The sequence below is a fragment of the Mobula hypostoma genome, chromosome 6 (genome assembly GCF_963921235.1).
Source record: "Mobula hypostoma chromosome 6, sMobHyp1.1, whole genome shotgun sequence".
Lineage (NCBI taxonomy): Eukaryota > Metazoa > Chordata > Chondrichthyes > Myliobatiformes > Myliobatidae > Mobula > Mobula hypostoma.
The window spans coordinates 175202087-175224249 of record NC_086102.1 but is presented as its reverse complement, the minus strand read 5'-3'; the positions used below and the strand labels follow the sequence as shown (position 1 = coordinate 175224249).

The 22163-nt window shown below is 39.5% G+C and overlaps 1 protein-coding gene across 6 annotated transcripts in view; it reads right to left on the bottom strand.

Moving 5' to 3' along the window:
• Positions 1–2375: 2375 nt before the first annotated feature.
• Positions 2376–22163, bottom strand: part of c6h7orf57 (chromosome 6 C7orf57 homolog) — a 72655-nt gene continuing 52867 nt past the window's right edge. For 4 of the 6 annotated variants that reach the window (XM_063050127.1, XM_063050128.1, XM_063050132.1 and 1 more), the window contains 4 exons: positions 20173–20291; positions 19295–19333; positions 17990–18137; positions 2376–2958 (listed from right to left, as the gene is read on the bottom strand). In XM_063050127.1, coding sequence (XP_062906197.1) covers positions 2898–2958; positions 17990–18137; positions 19295–19333; positions 20173–20291 — 367 coding nt within the window. In that variant the 3' untranslated portion in view covers positions 2376–2897. The remainder of the gene's footprint in view (positions 2959–17989; positions 18138–19294; positions 19334–20172; positions 20292–22163) is intronic. The other 2 variants (XM_063050130.1, XM_063050129.1) reach the window with 2 other exon arrangements.

Here is a 22163-nt window from a genome sequence, read left to right as displayed (position 1 = left end):
CTGTTGAAATTAAAAGGATGCTGGTAACTTATTCGATTCTAGCTTTCAAAAGGGAATTTATTACATCAATAAATGAAAGGAATTTTAAAGTGGTGGAGGGGCGAGAAGAGAGTGATACAAACTGGAGAGCTTTAAATAAACACAATTGGCAAAATGACCTCCAACAAAAGCAAGACTACTTGCTGGAATTAACTTACTGCGAATTTCTGCATGCCTGTTGGGGAAGTTGAGCCCCAGTATCTGCAAATCCACAATTTCGCTGGAGGTTGGAGGCTGAAGACAGACTGTCCTGGGTTCAGAGGACTGTTAATCTGTAGGGTGGAATAAGGCTTGTTTTGCTGTTGTTGCTTCATCCCTTGTGTTCTGCATTGTTTTGCTAAGCATTGTGGGCATGCTATGTGGGTGCCAGAATGTGAGGTGATACTTACAGGCTGCCCCCAGCACATCCAGCACATCCAGCACATCCTTGGGTGTGATTGTTGTTAATGCAAATTACATATTTCACTGCATGGTTCTATGTACAGTGTATGTGATAAATAAATCTGAATCTGTATCCTCTGAGGTCTGGTTTGTTGACTCCCCCAGACTGATAGATACAGTAATTAATTAATTTATTTATTTTCTAGAGCACCTAAATGTGCAAAACTTGCTTGCTACAGGAACAGAACATTGTACCCTGGATATGTACAAGATAAAATTTATGGAGATCAATATACGGAGAAGCTCTTGTTCAAAATAAACTCCCCCATGGTAGTCCTCACACATTATTTCCTTTAGTTTGCAGTTTTCTAAAAAAGTAGGGGAACCTTTAGGGTAAAGTCCATTTCTACAGAAGCATATTTTCCTTATGTGCCTCCCTACATGGAGAATGCATCATGTCGTATTAGGTTACCCATTATTTTTCATTAATAGAGAACTCTATGAAGCATACTTTTGACTGCTGATATAAACTTCAGGGGACAGTCTCTTTATGTTCACTAATAAAGTCAACGATCTGCACAGGGAACTGGTCCTGCTGTAAATTGTCTGTGATTAATGAGCTAAAACAATTTAACTTGGCAAGGGTATCAGAATCTTTCTACGAAACCTGGTAAAAGAATCAAAACTGGTTTTGAAACTTGTTCAAGATCTAATTTGTAAGCTAATAAAATAATTCTTGACTCCGCTATTTCTCTTTCTTTATCAAATACAACCAAACATCCAATTTCAAATTTAAGAAATAGGTTTGCACTGAGAGATCAAAGAACATTTTCTACAAGTATAAGTTCATTCCTTTGTATAATTCTTCCTCAAATTACCATCTTCAATTACTTCAGCTGTTCCCACCAAGTCTGCTTAAATAATGTGACTATGCTGTGTTGTTGAATGGTAGGACACAATTGTTGTGTATGGCTCCTGAGGGGTGTTAAGGTGGGAACAAGAAGAGATGTGGTCTCCCCCCAAATAATTATTGATGAATTTTAAGGATCTGTATTTGTGTGATGCAAGTATGCTCAATAAGGGCTCACCTTTTAGTATCTGCACACAGATTTTCTTTACCTAACTTCACTGAATCGCCAATTTTAGCCGCAGTCCTGTTGACCACTTACCATACATCTCCATAGAGTACGGAAAACAAATCTGTGCATTATCTACCATCTATTCAGGAGCCTCCTGGTAGCAGTTCAGGAGTTGCAGAACTGACAGCAGACTGCCAGCCCTGTTTTCCTTCACAGCTGCAGTAGCTGCCAGCCAGGGAAGCTTTAAAAAGGGGGAAATCAAGGAACTATCATAAAGACTCAAATACCAGACGTCTTATGGCCCGTTACACAAAAGATAATGTTAAACCCAATACCCTCCTACAAATCCCACCGGCAAAAGGCATTTACATTACCTGTGACTGTAAATACCACCTGTCGGCTGGTGTCCCTGGCCCACTTTACTCCCAATACAGCTGTTCCCTGGGTTGCCTTGAGAGATGCCGCAGTTTGCCTGGGTAAAGACAATTGCTTTGGGGTATGGCGCAGAGGGTTAGAAGTTTAGAATGGGGTTCCTCTTCCTCTGTATAAACTCCAACTTGTTTCTAAGTGGAGGCATGCAGAGATTGCTACTCCCTGATCTTCAAGAATTTTTTGTCAGTGTAGCAGGACCATGATTTGCAAACTCTTTCTAAACACAGTATGAATTTTACCAGAAATTCAATGACCACCAACCCAGAAAACTCGGTGAGTCAATGACGGAAAGGCAGGAAGAAAATTATTCAGTAATCATCTGACTCAAAATAGAGCATGGAGATCACTTAATCTCTTGAAGAATATATCTATTTAATTATCTGTTCCCTTAAATATTATAAGAATGCTAGAATTCAAAATGATCTTTGATCCATCTTAAATTATATTTATTAAGTGTTAAATAAGTATGTTTTCTTCACTATGTTAATATTCATGCCAATATTCCTGTATTTCAGAGACCCTGATGACAGAACACATAGATGTCTTACACCTTTTAAAACTAGTCAAATTTAAGATCAAATCCATATTTCATTTATAGAACACATAGATGTCTTACACCTTTTAAAACTAGTCAAATTTAAGATCAAATCCATATTTCATTTTATACAATTATTTTATTACTGAATTCAACTTTGACGCTTAAACAATTTCCACAAAATAATAGTACTTTAATTAAATCTTAACCAATGCAATAAAAATGTTGTATTTATTTGTATTAATATATTCAACTCAAAAAGTGGGTGATAGTAAAACAACAGATAGTATTTGAATTAATTATTCATATTTATGTGTTATTCAGTTATTTGAGTATCAATCAGATAATACTTTAAAAAATCAGTATTTCAAAAACATGCAGTACTTTTACATTAATTTACTTAATATCCACCATCAAGAGTCATCCAGTTTTCATGCAAGAGCAATTTCAGACTGCATACGGTTCTCCACATTCCCAGGAATATCTTTAAGCCTAGTATGCAAGAACAAAATATTATTAAACTGAGTGCCAAGAGCTAATGGCTTAACATAAGTTAATATTTTTTCAAACCTAGTTTCATGTCTAATTCTCACATGCCTGTACTAGGCCAGGATTTAATTTTGCACCATCTCCACAACCCATCTTCCTCGAAGAAAACTGGGTGAATGGGTGGTGAACTGAAGAAAACTGGGTGAATGGGTGACTCACTATGTTTCCACTTGCTGCTTCACACTTTTAACCTCATGAATAGATTCTAGTTGGTGTAATATGCTAGTTTTGCTGAGCTCTACCACTCTTTCCCTATTTTGCAGTTTAATTGCTTTATTCATATGACCATAAGACATAGGAGCAGAATAGGGCCATTGGGCCCATTGAGTCTGTTCCGTCATTCAATCATGGCTAATCCTTTTTTTTTGCCTTCCTCAGCCCCACTCTCCTGCCTTTTCCCTATTACCTTTGATGTTGTGTCCAGTCAAGAACCTATCAAACTCTGCCTTAAATACCCCCAGTGACCAGGCCTCCACAGCTGCCTGTGGTAATAAATTCCACAAGTTCACCACCCTCTGGCTAAAAACATTTCTCCGCATCTCTGTTTTGAATGGACATCCCTCTATCCTGAGGCTGTGTCTCCTTGTCCTAGACTCCCCCACCATTGGAAACATCCTTTCCACATCTACCATGTCTAGGCCTTTCAACATTCGAAAGGTTTCAATGAGATCCCCCTTCATCCTCTAAATTCCAACGAGTACAGACCTAGAGACATCAAACGTTTCTCGTTTCTCATGAGTACAGACCTACAGGTGCCTGACGTTCCTCATATGGTAACCCTTTCATTCCTGGAATTATCCTTGTGAACTGCTTCTGAACCCTCTCCAATGCCAGCACATCTTTTCTTAGATAAGGAGCCCAAAACTGTTCACAATACTCAAGGTGAGGCCTCACCAGTGCCTTATAAAGCATCAACATCACATCCCTGCTCTTGTATTTGAGACTTCTTGAAATGAATGCTAACATTGCATTTGTCTTCCTCAGCACTGACTCTACCTGCAAGTTAACCTTTAGGTTGTTCTGCACAAGGACTCCTAGATCCCTTTGCATCTCAGATTTTTGGAATTTCTCTTCATTGAGACAATGGTCTGCACATTTATTTCTTCTACCAAAGTGCATGACCATGCACTTTCAACATTGTATTTCATCTGCCACTTTCTTGCTAATTCTCCAAATCTGTCTAAATCCTTCTGCAGTTTACCTGTTTCCTCAGCACTACATGCATCTCCCGCAAACTTGGCAACAAAACCATCTAAATCATTGGTATACAGCATAAAAAAGAGGCGATCCCAACACTGACCCCTGCAGAACACGACTAGTCACTGGCAGCCAACTAGAAAAGGATCCCTTATTCCCACTTACTGCCTCCTACCAATCAGCCAGTGCTCTAACCATGCCAGTAACTTTCCTTGGCTCTTAACTTGGTAAGAAGCCTCATGTGTGGCACCTTGTCAAAGGCTTTTTGAAAGTCCAAATATACAACATCCACTGCATCCCCGTTATCTATCTGACTTGTAATCCCTTTAAAGAATTCCAACAGGTTCCAATATGACGGAACTATGGAGCTTTGATCTTATCTGTTGGCTCTGGAATTGTTCAGTTCTATTTATTGCATATTTCTCATGTCCCTTAGCATGGACATGGTCATACGTTTCAGCTTTGTTAGATTGCTACCTCATTTTTTGGAATAGATTGCCACCTCATTTTTTGGAAAGCATAAGGCCACTCTTGGCAGGCCAGTTTTCATTAAATCACTGTTGGTCCACCTACTTGGTGGTATTGCCAGAGGTAGGAAAATGCTGGATCATAAGCTGTAGATTGTGGTGCAATCCAGAATTTTTCTGCAGTTGGTGGCAAAAAGCAGCTCATGGGTGCAGAATTTTGAGTTGCCAGATCTGTTCTGATTTTATCACATTTAGCATAATAGTGGAGAGCAATGAACCATAGAACCATAGAACACTTCTTTGGTTCTCCATCGAAATCCGATGGCGAAGTCCACTCCTTTAATGGTGAGAACTTTGATGACTATACAGTCCTATCCTGGACCCACAAGCTCTATTGCAGGTGGGACATGTATCTGTAGTAGTGGTGGTGGTAGCAGTGGCAGCCATGGCTGCATTTCTCCTGGCTCTCTTCTGCTGTCTTCTGGTTGTTCTTTCCATCTCCAGAATACGAACCCCGTCCCTACATAGCTGTCGCCAAGTGGTACAGTCAGAAACAACCTCCTCCAGGTCGTCAGGTCTGATCTTGCACTTCCTTAAAGCATTCTTCATCTGATCCCTATAGCACTTCTTCGGCCCTCCAGCTGAGCGTCGACCATGATGTAGCTGGCCATATAACACTCTGCAGGGTAGCCAACATGGGGGCATCCTCATCACGTGCGCCAGCCACTGCAGCTGACACTGTGTTCATGGCCTCAATACTTCTGCAGCTGGTCTTTACAAGTATTTCAGTGTGAGGCACCCACTCACGCCAGGTAATTCCCGGGATGCGCTGGAGGCAGCTTATGTGGAAGCACTCCAAGGACTTGATGTGACGGCTGTAGGTTACCCGAGCTTCACAGCTATAAAGGATGGTGGTGACACAGACCGCTTGGTATATGGCGACCTTTGTGGAGGGACGAAGGCTCCTGTTCTGAAAGACTCCACGCCGAAGTCTCCCAAATGCAGCTGATGCCTGTTTAATGCGGCTCTGGATGTCGTTGTCAATGCCGCTATCCCCAGAGATAGAACACTACAGCACAGAAAACAGGCCATTTGGCCCTTTTAGTCTGTGCCAAAACATTATTCCACTAGTCCCATTGACTTGCATCCAGTCTATAACCTTCCAGACCTCTCTCATCCATGTATCTATCCAATTTATTCTTAAAACTTAAGAGTGAGCCCGCATTTACCATGTCAGTTGGCAGCTCGTTCCACACTCCCACCACTCGCCGAGTGAAGAAGTTCCCCCTAATGTTCCCCCTAAACCTTTCCCCTTTCACCCTAAAGCCATGTCCTCTCGTATTTATCTCTCCTAATCTAAGTGGAAAGAGCCTATTCGCATTTACTCTGTCTATACCCCTCATAATTTTGTAAACCTCTATCAAATCTCCCCTCATTCTTCTACGCTCCAAGGAATAAAGTCCAAACCTTTCCCTGTAACTCAACTCCTGAAGACTCGACAATATCCTAGTAAATTTTGTCTGCACTCTTTCAATCTTACTGAAATCTTTCCTATAGTTAGGTGACCAGAACTGTACACAATACTCCAAATTTGGCCTCACGAAAGTCTTATACAACTTCCTCATAACATCCTAACTCCTATACTCAATACTTTGATTTATGAATGCCAGGATGCCAAAAGCCTTCTTTACAACCTTGTCTACCTGTGACACCACTTTCAGGGAATTATGTATCTGAACTCCCAGATCCCTTTGTTCCTCCGCACTCCCCAGTGCCCTACCATGTACAGTGTATGTCCTACCTTGATTGGTCCTTCCATAATGCAACACCTCACACTTGTCTGCATTAAATTCCATCTGCCACTTTCTGGCCCACTCCTCCAGTTGGTCCAGATCCCTCTGCTTGATCCCAAAGGATCAAGATGTTTGTTGCACTCCCTTTGAGTACACAGTTAAGCAGACTTAAGCCTATTCAGTACTTTGATGGGAAGCTACCTGGCAATACTAACTACATTACATTGCATACACTAAACAAACATTGTAAAATCACAGGACATGATGGCAGCTGCCTTTTATAAAGGGATCACTACTGTTGTAGGAAAATATATTTGCAAAGGGTAAACTTGTGAGGACAAGGTCAAATGGCTTTATTCCTGTGCTAGTTCATTTACCATCTACTGTAGACCTTGTCTGGTAGTAGATCATGAAGGAGTCAACTGTGATGGTGCTATCATACTGCTCTTGGCATGGGGTTTTGAGTGCCCTGTTCAGACTAAAGTTTGTGTAGGCTTCACATGGGAAATTTGCACAAACCAACTTAAGCTGGTGTATTAATGAAACATACTCCAGTTAAGTATGACACAAGAAGTACTGCGGATGCTGGAGATCTAGAGCAATATACACAACATGCTGGAGGAACTCATTTGGTCAGGCAGCTTCTATGAATGGGAATAAACAGTTGACGCTTTGGACTGAAAACATTCGTAGTTAAGTACGTATGAGTTTCCTTGATAGTTTGCACCACTTTTGAGGCTCTCCCCTCGTGAAAGACTAGCTCATGTGAATTTCTTAGATGTAGATCTTGGGTTCCTGAAGATGGATAACTATTTTCTTTTGTATTTAATAAAAGCTTATTGTGACTTGCACTATAGTTAATCCACAATACTGATGCCATAAAAATTTCAAATCTTATCCCTTCAAATCACATTGACACAGCACAAAATAAACCTTCTTGTTCAAACTATTGCATTACCCAGATTGGTAAATTTTAACTGTTTGAAGTCATAAAGTTTGGGATGTTTACATCGCACGCTGTCGGAGCAGTGCTGCCAGGATAATCAAGGACACAACCCACCCAGCCAACACACTTTCCGTCCCTCTTCCCTCCGGGAGAAGGCTCAGGAACTTGAAGGCTCGTATGGCCAGATTTGGGAACAGCTTCTTTCCAACTGTGATAAGACTGCTGAACGGATCCTGACCCGGATCTGGGCCGTACCCTCCAAATATCCGGACCCGCATCTCAGTTTTTTTTTGCACTACCTTACTTTCCATTTTTATAATTTCTATTTATGATTTATAATTTAAATTTTTAATATTTACTATCGATTTGTAATCCAGGGAGCAGGAAGCGCAGAATCAAATATTGCTATGAAGATTGTATATTCTAGTATCAATTGTTTGGCGACAATAAAGTATAAAGTATAAAGTATGTATGCCATCTTGCAGAAATCTTGAATATACCAAAAGATTTGGCCCGGAATCTATCAACTTTTCCTTCTGCTGGACACCATGTGGGCTCCCTAGAAGGGACATAGACTTGCTGAAAACTTCCAGCAGTTACGCTGTGGAAAATCTTTACAGATCCTTTTCCAGGATAGCCTGAGTGTAGGATCAGCAACCCCACTGATCTTAATGAGGTATGATTATGATGTGACCTGGACAGCAGCAATGAGCAAATTAATAAGATAAATTTAGCACAGAAAGAAGGAGACAAAGAAAAAGAATTTGAAAACTTGAAAAAAGAGACTAATACAGAAATTTTGAAATTAGCATTTAGACCAGCAACTGCTAACTTTTTTCAAGTACTGAGAGGACTGGTTGGGTATAAAACTGGGGTTCGGCCTGGGTTCAAAACTAAGAGCATCCCGTCCGGACACAACACATGCCCAAGAACCTATATTTTATTTTCTGGACTTGATGCAAGCATTGATTTTCTCTGTGACCTCTACTCCCTCGCAAGCTTACACTGCCTGCCACCCTCTCACTTTCTCTTTGTGCCTGAATGGTACAACTGCATCCAAACCCAATGCATATAGTCAGGTACATTTAAGCTCAGTTTGGGGAGTCAGGAACTGCAAGAATTGATAACTTTCCATTACCTTCACTTTAATAATAAACTGATTATTAAAAATTCTAAACACTTATGAAAAATGTGCATGTACATTGAACTATCAAATTTACTAATGCTTTTCAGAAGTGTGTAAGTTTTTGAAAGTATTTAAACATATTCATAAACATGTCAGTAAGCTTTTTAACAATAGCATTTCAGAATGGCTTTTGGGAGTGAACTAACCACTTCTAATTATTGCAGTTCCTTTGCACTCCACTGGAACCCTTACATTTATAACTGGGCCCTCTACTGCCTAGGAACTTAATAAATATTTTCAGTAAGTTAAAATGCTTGGATTTTCAGCAAGAAGGTGTGGGACATTAGGAATAAGTAATGGTGAATCCAGCTGATAGAACTGTAACTTCATGATTTGTGTTCAGTCCATAGATAACTCGTTTCTACTCATTTTGAGTCTGAATTCATCATACAATCAGCATGCTGAAGAGGGTTTTTTCTCCATCCTATAAGAAGATGTTAAGAAAATGTGGTTAAAGATCATACTTTAAATCTTAAAGATCCTTTGGCTCATTGAGGCCATGCTAATCATCACAAATCTGATTTAATTCTCACCACTTCCCATAAACTTCCTCCAGAGCCTGCTTGAGTAGCCAAAGGATCTTTCTCTGTGCTGGAAGATGCGGTGCCTCTACTATGAGAATTCCAGGTCACATATCAATAATCCTATTTTCTATGATGGCAGCAACAAAACTGCATCAGATTGGCACTTCCATTACAAGTCATGTTCATCAAGTTCTTAGTTTTTCTGCTTTCACTGCTTTTCACACTAATATAGAGGTAGCCTACTATCTCTTGTAGCGTGAGAATCTAGAGTTGGGGTAATAATCGTATATGTATAAGGGACTGAAATGCAAACAGATGTCTTTATTCAAAGGGTTGTATATTTTGAAACTCTACAGCCAAGGGGTATACATCTTAGCCAATGAGTACTTTCAATGATTAAAATTTGTTATACTAAAAAAATTAAGGGAAATGGAATTGTCAAAGTCAATATTAAGCTTATTGTCATATGCATAAGTACATATTTGCATAGATGCAATGAAGCAGATCATGAAAGATAAACAATGATATTATTGAGTAGTTGTGTTGACATTAATAGTCATATAACTCAGTGTTGCTTCCATTTCCAAGTCCTGACGAAGGGTCTCGGCCTGAAACGTCGACTGTACCTCTCCCTAGAGATGCTGCCTGGCCTGCTGAATTACATTGTGAATGCTATCTTATTTTTGCCAGTAGGAGGTAATTGTAGATAGAGTGAGAAATAGAGGCGATCATTAAGATAGTGGAATCATTTGCTCCAGAGGAAGATTTGCAAGAGATATTAGAAATATTAAACTCACCTTTAGTAAAGGGGACACAGGTGAAGAATACCAATGAAGCAGGCCACAATATGGCAAATTCTGTTAAAATTGTAATCAGAATTTGTTGTGTACTTTTGACAACATAAGTCAATTTTGCTGGTACCTTTGAAAATCCAGGAAAGCATAGCTAGTACAAATAATACCTAGCCACTTGTTAACATAAACCTTGCTTTATTTCCAGATCCTGCTAAGTGCTGGAATTGATCCTTTGATATCAGAGAAGTTGGGAATGAAGCTGATAGTTTTAACAATTATTCATTCATTGTGTAGTGGATATTCTTGGGCAATTGTACGCCAATGTCTTAGTTGTACTATAACAACTTAGCTAAGTGCATAGCTACTTTTGGTATGCAGGTCAAACTCTATAACTTTCTTGCTGGTAATGATGAAACTTTGAAACGATGAAGCCAGCTGATTCATTATATTCAATGTTTCTAGTGTAGAAGGCAAAATTCTACGTTGCTAGTGATGCATGGGTAAGTTAAATTGTATTTTGCATACTTCTGCCTGGGGCGAGTCTGCTGGGGAGTGGTGTTTGTGGTAAGGTGGTTTGGATGCTGATAAAATAAATGATAATGGACTTTTCAAAATAAAATCAACAATTTCACTGTTACTTTGATTCTTTTGGTTATGAATGGTGCATATAAACAAATTTCAATAGCAATTGTTGAATTTGCATAAAAATATTTACATGGAAATCTAAATTGAGTGTATTTAATAGAACAAGACTAGCAGCAGATAGTTCAGGTTTTGGAGCTGGGCAAAATCTAATTGTATTCAAAAATGCACAATATGAACAATGTTATATGAGTAAGTGGCCTTCCCATGATGTTTTGCGGTTTTGGAGAATAAATTCTACATATCTGTTTATTTCTGCATGTATGACCAGTGTTAGTTACAAATATGTTTCTTTGGTTATGAATTCCATTGTATCTGTTTAAAAACAAAACAAAATATCACCATGTGCATCAAATTGGATTACATATTAGGTTTTGGATAGAAAGCTTAACTAATTACAGTACATGGGGCACAGGAACAGCTCTATGAGGAAGCATTGACATTCTTTTGTGTGAAATGGTAACCTGACAACTCAAAAATGGAAATTCATGTGTTTGCTATTGTGCTATCTTATTCTTAGGATCTGGATAGTGTGATAAGAGTCTAGAATTGGTCAGGGATATTGTTGTATTGCGGTTGAAAGTGATTGAAATCATGTCCTATCAGGGCCCACAATATTCTGCCAAAATTACCATAATGTGGCATCTACCTGTAAATTCACTTCTGCAAAGGAGAAATCTACTTGGAATTTTGTAAATGTGGGATAGGTATAGACTGACGAAAAGATAATCTTTTTAGCAAAGCAAATGAATGTTTAACATATTTTAAGCTCCAATTTCTACGCGAGCCTCAATCTTGTCAAAATTGCTACAAGTACTGAGAAATATAGATCCTTGGCTTAACATCCTGCTAGAGCTACAAGACCAGATCTTGTTCTAATTTATTGCCTTGACATTAGATTGTAGGCTTCTGTGTCTCCTGATGCAAGGTCTTGAAATTTTTGAAATGATAATCAGATGCCCTTAGAAATATTCTGTGTATGTAGAGGTATGTATATTTCTTAAAGAGCAGATCTCCCATGCATTCCCCACAAATTGCTGAGTGTCCGTGTCTCAGCTGCACCGTTTGCTTCAGTGTGGCCCAGAGCACAGACTTCTGCCACATCCCAACTCCTAGTGATTTTACACGGCCCGGCACAGCAATGGGTATCACCACTGTTTGCTAAGGCTACTGGGGAGACTTTAAACTAGAATTGCTGGGGGCTGGGAACCGAACTGAAGAGACGAAGGAAGAGGGGGTTGGCTCACTAATAGAGAAAGCTTGGAGACAGTGTGAGAGGGAGGATAGACAGGTGATAGAGAAGGGATGTGCTCAGACCATGGTTTCAGATATGTCTATTTTAATGCAAGGAGTATTGTGAACAAAATGCATGAGCTTATAGCATGGATCAGTACTTGGAGCTATGATGTTGTGGCTGAGGGGCAGGAGTGGTTACTTCAAGTGCCAGGCTTTAGATGTTTCAGAAAGGACAGGGAGGGAGACAAAAGAGGTGGGGCCATGGTACTGTTGATCAGAGATGGTGTCACAGCTGCAGAAAAGGAGGAAGTCATGGAGGGATTGTCTACGGAGTCTCTGTGGATGGAAGTTCGGAACACAAAGGGATCAATAACTCTACTGGGTGTTTTTTATAGACCACCCAATAGTGACAGGGACATCAAGGAGCAGATAGGGAGACAGAATCTGAAAAGGTTTAATAATGACAGGGTTGTCGTGGTGGGAGATTTTAATTTCCCAAATATCGATTGGCATGTCCCTAGAAAGAGGGATTTAGATGGGATGGAGTTTGTTTGGTATGTTCAGGAAGGTTTCTTGACACAATATGTTGATAAGCCTACAAGAGGAGAGGCTGTACTTGATCTGGTATTGGGAAATGAGCCTGGTCAGGTATCAGATCTCTCAGTGGGAGAGCATTTTGGAGATAGTGATCTCAATTCTATCTCCTTTATCATAGCATTGGAGAGGAATAAGAACAGACAAGTTAGGAAAGCGTTTAATTGGTGTAAGGGGAAATATGAGGCTATCAGGCAGGAACTTGGAAGCATAAATTGGGAACAAATGTTCTCAGGGAAATGTACGGCAGAAATGTAGCAAATGTTCAGGGATATTTGCGTGGAGTTCTGCATAGGTATGTTCCATTGAGACAGGGAAAGGATAGGACAGGAACTGTGGTATACAAAGGCTGTTGTAAATCTAGTCAAGAAGAAAAGAAAAGCTTACGAAAGGTTCAAAAAACTAGATAATGATAGAGATCTAGAAGATTATAAGGCCAGCAGGAAGGAGCTTAAGAATGAAATCAGGGGAGCCAGAAGGGGCCATGAGAAAGCCTTGGCGGGCAGGATTAAGAAAAACCCCAAGACATTCTACAAGTACATGAAAAGCAAGAGGATAAGACGTGAGAGAATAGGACCAATCAAGTGTGACAGTGGAAAAGTGTGTATGGAACTGGAGGAGATAGCAGAGCTACTTAATTAATACTTTGCTTCAGTATTCACTACAGAAAAGGATCTTGGCGATTGTCGGGATGAATTGCAGCAGACTGAAAAGCTTGAGCATGTAGATATTAAGAAAGAGGATGTGCTGCAGCTTTTGAAATGCATCAAGTTGGATAAGTCACCAGCACCAGGCAAGATGTACCCCAGGCTACTGTGGGAGGTGAGGGAGGAGATTGCTGAGCCTCTGGCAATGATCTTTGCATCATCAATAGGGATGTGAGAGGTTCCGCAGGATTGGAGGCTTGCGGATATTGTTCCCTTAAACAAAAAAGGGAGTAGAGGTAGCCCAGGAAATTATAGACCAGTGAGTCTTACTTCAGTGGTTGGTAAGCTGATAGAGAAGATCATGACAGGCAGGATTTATGGACATTTGGAGAGGCATAATATGATTAAGAATAGTCAGCATGGTGTTGTCAAAGGCAGGTCATGCCTTACGAGCCTGATTGAATTTTTTGAGGATGTGATTAAACACATTGATGAACGTAGAGCCGTAGATCTGGTGTATATGGATTTCAGCAAGGCATTTGACAAGGTACCCCATACAAGGCTTATTGAGAAAGTAAGGAGGCATGGGATCCAAGGGGACATTGCTTTGTGGATCCAGAACTGGCTTGCCCAGAAGGCAAAGAGTGGCTGTAGATGGGTCATATTCTGCATGGAGGTCAGTGGCCAGTAGGTGTGCCTCAGGGATCCGTTCCGGGACTCCTACTCTTCGTGATTTTTATAAATGACCTGGATGAGGAAGTGGAGGGATGGGTTAGTAAATTTTCTGATGACACAAAGGTCGGGGGTGTTGTAGATAGTGTGGAGGGCTGTCAGAGGTTACAGCGGGACATTGACAGGATGCAAGACTGGGCTGAGAAGTGACAGATGGAGTTCAACCCAGATAAGTGTGAAGTGGTTCATTTTGGTGGATCAAATATGATGGCAGAATATAGTAAGTCTCTTGGCAGTGTGGAGGATCAGAGGGATCTTGGGGTCTGAGTCCATAGGACACTCAAAGCAGCAGTGCAGGTTGTCTCTGCGGTTAAGAAAGCATACGAAGCATTGACCTTCATCAATCGTGGGATTGAGTTTAAGAGCCGAGAGGTAATGAGAGGTTAAGAGAGACCCCACTTGGAGTACTGTGCTCAGTTCTGGTCACCTCACTACAGGAAGGATGTGGAAACTATAGAAAGGGTGCAGAGGAGATTTACAGGGATGTTGCCTGGATTGGGGAGCATGCCTTATGAGAATAGGCTGAGTGAACTTGGCCTTTTCTCCTTGGAGTGATGGAGGATGAGAGGTGACCTGATAGAGGTGTATAAGGCAATGACAGGCATTGATCGTGTGGATAGTCAGAGGCTTTTTCCCAGGGCTGAAATGACTAGCATGAGAGGGCACAGTTTTAAGGTGCTTGGAAGTAGGTACAGAGGAGATGTCAGGGGTAAGATTTTTTATGCAGAGTGTGGTGAGTGCGTGGAATGGGCTGCCGATGACGGTGGTGGAGGCGGATACGATAGGGTCTTTTAAGAGACTCCTGGATAGGTACATGGAGCTTAGAAGAATAGAGGGCTATGGGTAACCCTAGGTAATTACTAAGGTAAGGACATGCTCGGCACAGCTTTGTGGGCCAAAGGCCTGTATTGTGCTGTAGGTTTTCTATGCTTCTATGTTTCACTGGCAGGTGGCTTCAGCCACGGGGGCACTTGGACAACAGAAAGGCTCTAATGTCTGATTCACAGTCTGTCAATGCTGTCACTGTCATTGGGCCATTGAATATGAATGACTCTGACCTTTAGGAGCATCCGGGTCTGCTTGGGACACAGACAATAAGTCTGCTAACCATTAAAATTTTTTACCTTTAAAAAGTACTTCCACACTCTAAACGTAATTGAAACTAACAAAAATAATAAATACATATTATTTTCCAAGAAGCAGTGTCTGCTGTAAATTGAATAGGACTGACATGCTTGTGCCAGGTCTAAACTAGCTCCGGCCCAGTGGGGATTTCCAGCCTGGAAGCTAAGAGACCTGCAAATCACCACACCACCCTCTTGGATATCCTGAGGGACTTCTAATGGGATATCATAGTAATTTACACCATTAGTGTTGGAATTGAGGTTGAATATATCCCAGCATTTGAGGATAATCAGAAAATGAGGTAGATGGAGGGGGAGGGGCAATATATATCTGTGCAATGACTGTATTTATAAATATAAGAAACATTAAAAGTTATGCAAGGAACAAATCAGTGTTTACTCTCTAAAATAACCTTGCACATTGATCTTTACCTCATGGTAATATTTGTAAACATTGCAAAGTACATGAATAATTTAAGGACAGGTAATATTGGATTCCTAAAAGTCAAGAAAAAAATTAGGGGCCACTATGTATGATTTCCAGTTGATGTTTGAGCTGAAGTTTGTGGGCAAAATCCAGACTTCATTACCATGATGTGGTGACAAATCAATGCGAATTGGACAATTGCTGCTTATTATTTCAGTGTCTAAAGTGGCTAGTACCTCAAAAGAGCAGGTGCTTTGTGGCTACAAATGATGCCGGAAGACATAACACCGCTGCGAATTTACCAAGGGAAGAGTCGCCTGAGCATAGAAGAGAGTGAGTCCCACATTTTCTAGATGCCACTCTGTAGGCCCTAGTAGATGAGGAAATGAGGAGAAACCCTCAAGGCAAAACATCAAGGTTCACTAGAAGGCTGCCACAGTGGATACCAATGACAGAGTCCACCCCAAGGGACAGGAAGAACATTAATGATTTCATATACACCGTCAAGGTAAGTGAAAACACTTTCACATCCCTTACACTCAGGTAAGTCAAGGTAAGTGAAAACACTTTCACATCCCTTACACTCAGGTGCATCACCAGCTACTCTGTGTAATACAGCCGCAAACTTAGTTAACAATTTTTGTTGAGTAGGTTTGGAAATGATGGCTTATATTTTGCCGTCAACATGCAGCTGCCAAAGCCAGTTTCTGGATAGAATTTCAACATTTTATTCTCATCCTAAGCAGTGATCTTTTGGGAGAAAATAGCTGTAACTTCAGTGCCAAAGTAAATGGGGCAGCAGGGCCTTCTTGTTTAGTCCCACTATATGGGGGACATTGGAAGGGAAACCCATCAAACAGAAGAGCACAATTTGAGAAGTGGCCAAAGCATATTCCCAAACTACTAAAAATAATTAACACATGCTTAAAACTTTTTTTAAAAATTAAGAAACAATAAAAAGATACCAAAGACACACAGATAAGATTTAGAAGCATTTTAAATCTAAAATTATTCAGATAAGCCTAACCAATTCAAGTACAATATAAAGATACTTTATAAGATATAAAGATATTTAAAGCTTACATTAATTTCATGTAGCAGTCCTTGTCTACTGGCATTAATGGACCAGAATTCCCTGTGCTAGGACTATACAAATGCAAATTGTAAGACTGGAATTGAAGTGTACTTGCAGAAACAACGGCATTTACTGCAAATTTTTGCCCATGTTATCACGTTACAGTACACACTCATAAAGTGCACCCAGCTACAGTATTTCAATATTGCCATTCATATCTCATAGCTTCCATCAACTGCCAATTAATCAAATATTGAAATCAGATCACCTACTCCTTTTCCCTGTATTCATATTTATAAACATTACAATGCTGGTTTATACTAAACCCACAACTCTATAACTGAAGCTATTGTAAACACATAAACAGTGCACCAAACCAGTAAGTGAGTCACAAATAGATCGTGGATTATGACGAAAGGGAAAAATGGCTGGAGTCACTTAGCACTGTAGAGCAAAGTGTTTACTAAGTGTATCAAAAATCCGTGAAAATAGCAGAAACTGCTAATGTTTAGAAAAAGATAACTACCAGAAAACACAACAAATAGCTCCATACTATTTGTTCAGTGTGAATTCATGGCAGCTCGATCTCTCTCTCCTACTGAGAGAGAGCCCAGTTTTCTTTTAGGCACTGGGATTTTAATCTTAAAACTACACATGAATTAGAATATGATGCACTCCACAATGTATTTACAATCACATTACAAAATAACCAGATTTCGACCTTAAATGAAGTATACAAGAAACATATACACATTTACATATCCCCATTAATAAAGAAATGGAATATTGCACCATGTATGTTGGGAAAGGCGCCATAAAGCCTTTAGGGAGCGGTGTCTCAGAAAGGCAGCGTCCATTATTAAGGACCTCCAGCACCCTGGACATGCCCTTTTCTCACTGTTACCATCAGGTAGGAGGTACAGAAGCCTGAGGGCACACACTCAGCGATTCAGGAACAGCTTCTTCCCCTCTGCCATCCAATTCCTAAATGGACATTGAATCTTTGGACACTACCTCACTTTTTTAATATACAGTATTTCTGTTTTTGCACAATTTTTAATAATCTATTCAATATGTGTAATTTACTTGTTTATTTATTATTATGTTTTATTTTATTTATTATTACTATTTTTTTCCCTGTCTCTGCTAGATTATGTATTCCATTGAACTGCTTCTGCTAGGCTAACAAATTTCATGTCACATGCCGGTGATGATAAACCTGATTCTGATTCTGATTCTAAAGCCAACCCTTTAGGACCCATTATGAGAATATATCAGGGAAAGACATTGAAGTATGCACACTCAGTGCAATGACAGCAAAATGACAAGGAAATGTGTGTGTGTGTGTGTGTGTGTGTGTGAAATGCATATGTGTTAGGAGTGCGCTTATCAAGTGCTCTCTGTCACAAGAATATTTTGTTACTTAACGTTAATGTCAAAGATCTGATCTTGACAGAAAGTAAATAATGAAAGTAATTTTTAAAAAGGTTCAATCTTCTTACAATCTGTACTGTACATGGGATACACATGAATGTCAGAAAAGGTAATCTCTTCACTTGTAAGGTTTTTGGGTGTGACAATATAACTTGCCTGTGCTCGCCAAAGATTTTGAAGAAGGAATCATTTTCAGGAGTACCTTTGTTCTTCCCACAGCCTCTGATGCCAGTCATCCTTTTTCCTCGATACGTGGGCTGATATCCCTCAAGCAAAATGTCATCTTTCACAGCAACTGAATGCTCTTGTTTAAAAAAAACAAAGTTTAGGAAGAACATAGTTTGTTGCTCAAACATTTCACTTTATGTTTAACTTTAATGAAATTTTAATGCCAAGAAAGAATCTAGCATTACATTCAAATAGGCATTGAATTTATCCTTAGAAATTGGACATTTCTAAACCAAGGCAGATAAAAAAACAACTCTTGATCAGACTCTGCAATAATGTTAGTTATTTAACCTGTCATAGATCAAGACAGATACCTTTATAAAGGCCTAATGCATCATATTAGTTTGTTGGTATTTAATGGGTGAACATCTATTGCTCAAGGGTAAAGGTACGAAAAAACTATTTACGTGGGCTCTGGATATAACCGGCATTTCCATTGACTAATAGTGTAGGTACATTACCATTCATTTTTCAATACCTACATTTGAAAAAAAAAGCACTGGTTAAATTTGATGGTATCTAGGATTTCAAAAAGGCTCCATCATCTGAATCCTGAGACATCTCAGCTAAGTCCAATGAACTAGCCTTCCGTTGTTCTATAGGTTTTAGATCCATAACTCTAATCAAATTATTCAAGATTATGCAGTGTAAAGTGAGCTACAATATTATATCTAAATAACAGTGCATGCCTGATGATTATCATGGTGATGTTTTACCCTGCCTCTTGTTTGAACCTACTGGAATTGCAAAGGGAAATAGTTACACTTGTGTCTCCAGAAGAGGTACCTGAAATTCATTTGATACTCTCTTCTTGGGAGCATAGAACCCTGATCAGTTTCAAACTGTGATACCTCAGATTCTGTGGAGCAATCTGACCATGCCTGTTTTCTGATTCGTAGTCAGTTGTGAGATGGTGTGAGGAACGCCATCATGAGAGAAAGCAGCATTCACACATTCAGCTTGTTTCCACTGGAAACCATCAATGTCATCTATGAGGCTGGTGATCTGTAGGTGAACAGAATCTAGATATCACTGGTGATTAAGGAGGGTTCTACTTGATTTCGCAAACAACAGGAATTCTGCAGATGCTGGAAATTCAAGCAACACACATCAAAGTTGCTGGTGAATGCAGCAGGCCAGGCGGCATCTCTAGGAAGAGGTACAGTCCTATTTGTTCTACTTGATTTGCTTGGTTACAGTCAGAAGATAGCTGAAAAAATGCAAGGTACAAACCTATATTTGATATCTGGTCTGAGTCCTCTCTTGTAGAACCTTCAAATTAAGAGATAACCAGAGAGAAAATACAGTTATTACAAGCAGCACACTTAAGGAAAGAGTCATATAAAGAAAACGGAATATTGTTATAAGGAATTTCTAAATAAGTTCAGTTTTCAATAAAAAAGCACCAAATATTAAAGGTGCATTGTACTAAGAAGCAAACAGAGCAGTAGTTAAAAGTAAGATTCCTCTTTAAGAGAGAGAGGAGTCACAATAGCTTCCATATCCTCTACATTGTACCATTTGAAATGGATGCTGCATTCAGATGCTTTAACCGAATCATGGGGCTAATACATCGGGGAATGAAATCAGAAATCGCCATTACAGCTATCATTGAAAAATGTACTGCATTATGAGCATTGAACATGGTATTACTGGTTCCCATGCCTAAAGGCTCTCATGTGCAGAATTAGATTGCCTACCCCACTACTGTTGCCTAGAAACCACAGAAAATTGAGCTCTATTGACAGTATCACTGATGCAGCCTGCTAGAAACAACCACCACAGTTGCCTGAGCATCCCTGCTAAGCAAATAATGTCAAAATAACAGCACATTTCTTCTCAGCATTTGAAACCTCAAGGCATATGACATGACATTTCTTGCACATCCTCCATAAACGAATAAACTCTTTTCTGGTTTCCAGCTGGGTACAGGTATCAATTTTAACCAATGTTTCAAAGAAAAACTCTGCCATTTCATGATGAGTTTATTCGTCATGTATGCCAGGAAAGCACTAGATCCTTTTTCATCCACCATAAAGTTCCTAATTACAAAAATATCATCATGCATGGCCATTCATTTATCATAGAATGGATCAATTATGATACTGTACCCATATTTTGCTTGGTGATTTTTGCATCCTTGTGTTCTGAAAACCAATCATCAGCATAGCCAAAACTAAGCAGCTTCTGCATGCTAACTGGCGGTTCCTTTCTACGTGTAAATCTATTGCTTAGGGAAATCAAAAACAATATATGACAATAGAGAAGGTTTCACTACACAGCTGTCTAATAGACTTAAGGCAAAATTAAAGTAATTAACATGCTTTTCAGAAAATATATTAAAACATGCATAAAAAGTCATATAACACCAATTGACATATTATTTGATTCTACAATCCCACACAAAGCTTATCAACATGTTACATAATATCAAGTTAGCTGTAATTGAAAACTATAACCATAATGCATTGATATTTAGGATAAGTGAACATAAATAAAATCTTGGAATATTTCTGAAATTCTTCATCCTCGTTGGGGTTAACAAAATGATGAAGTATTGTATTATTAATTTTTTTCTACTACAGTTTTTTACTTACTAATTGTTGGATGCCAGATATTATTTATTTTCTAAAGGAAGTAACTCATTCTCCCAAAGTAATCCATTAGCCAGCATCTCTCAGGTACCTGGTTCAAATTGTACATTTTAAATTGTTGGGGCCACTGTTGCAGGATGGTTTCATAAAGGTGCAGGTTCTTCAGAATAATTGTGTAGCTCATGAAAAGTATTGCTACCCTTGTGTAACCAGAAATAAATAGTTCACCTTAATTAGTTAAGATCGTACTCAGCCCACCCTTCTCTTTTTGTATTGGCATGCTTACTACATGCATGATTATTAAACACTTCAATTTAACACAGTCGTAAAACACTCAACTCTGATCCAGCAGACTGTAGTTCTAAGACCTTCTTTCAAGTCTTGATAACAGGAACAAGGACAAAATTCAACAAATTGTATCAGACTCTTGTGTTGTTGTGGGTGTTGTTTTTAGAACAATAATTAAACCTGGTTTAATCCATTTCAGGAGATAAACAGTCTCATAACACTTCCTGAAAACCGCAGGCAAGTAATTCTAGTGGTTTAGTTAACATTGTATCACTCATCCAATATCATTAATGGGTTTGGCACTTCATTTTCTGTAGGTGGGTGCGGGTGCATATGTGGCTCTGTTGACACATTTGCTTATATTGGAATGACTATGCTTCAAAAATTAAGTACTGTAAGATGCTCTAACGCAGGGGTTCCCAACCTTTTTAATGCCATGGACAATTAAGACCATTCAGCAAGAGGGTCCGTGGACCCCAGGTTGGGAACCCCTGCTCTAAGGTGATGAAGAAAGAACTTAAGGGTTTACATTACAAGGAAAATTCATAAAATAGTTTCAGTTTGAATGGAACAACATGGTTAAAATAATAATAATTTTTAATAGATACAACTAGATTATTTTGTGGTAGTCCAGGCTGTTTAGTAACAAAAGCAAGGAACCCCACTAGATTATAACCACTAGTTGAAATTTGCAACTCACTTCCCAAAAGGCTGTGGATAAAGTAACAATCTTGCAGTCTGAAGGTGATGGATTTTTGTTCTGTAAGTGTATCAGGAGATGAGGTTTAGGGGCTTTGACTTACGCATAATCAAATTGAATGGCAGCAAATGCTCAAGTTTATTATTAGTCTATTCCTCTTCTAATTTTTTTTTAAGCGTGTCATACAAGACATTCAGCCATTCTCTGGCACGTGGTGTCAGGATTAACCGGGTCACGTTATGAACGTTCCTGACCCAACCCTTGTATTTTTTTACAAGGCAGAGTGGCTAGCTCAACACTCAACCCGGCATGGATGGAAAGTGTGCTCGGGGGTGGCCCGACCTGGAATCAAACTCGGGAACTTTCGCTCCAGAGTCTGGCGCTGATCTCACTGCGCCACCAGCCGGCCTATCCTCTTCTAATGCTCCTACGTAACAGCTATCGCAATCTCAGGATGTCCTAAAGAATTAGAGAGTCAATGAAATACTGTACAAACAAAATGTATCTCTCTGCTATGACC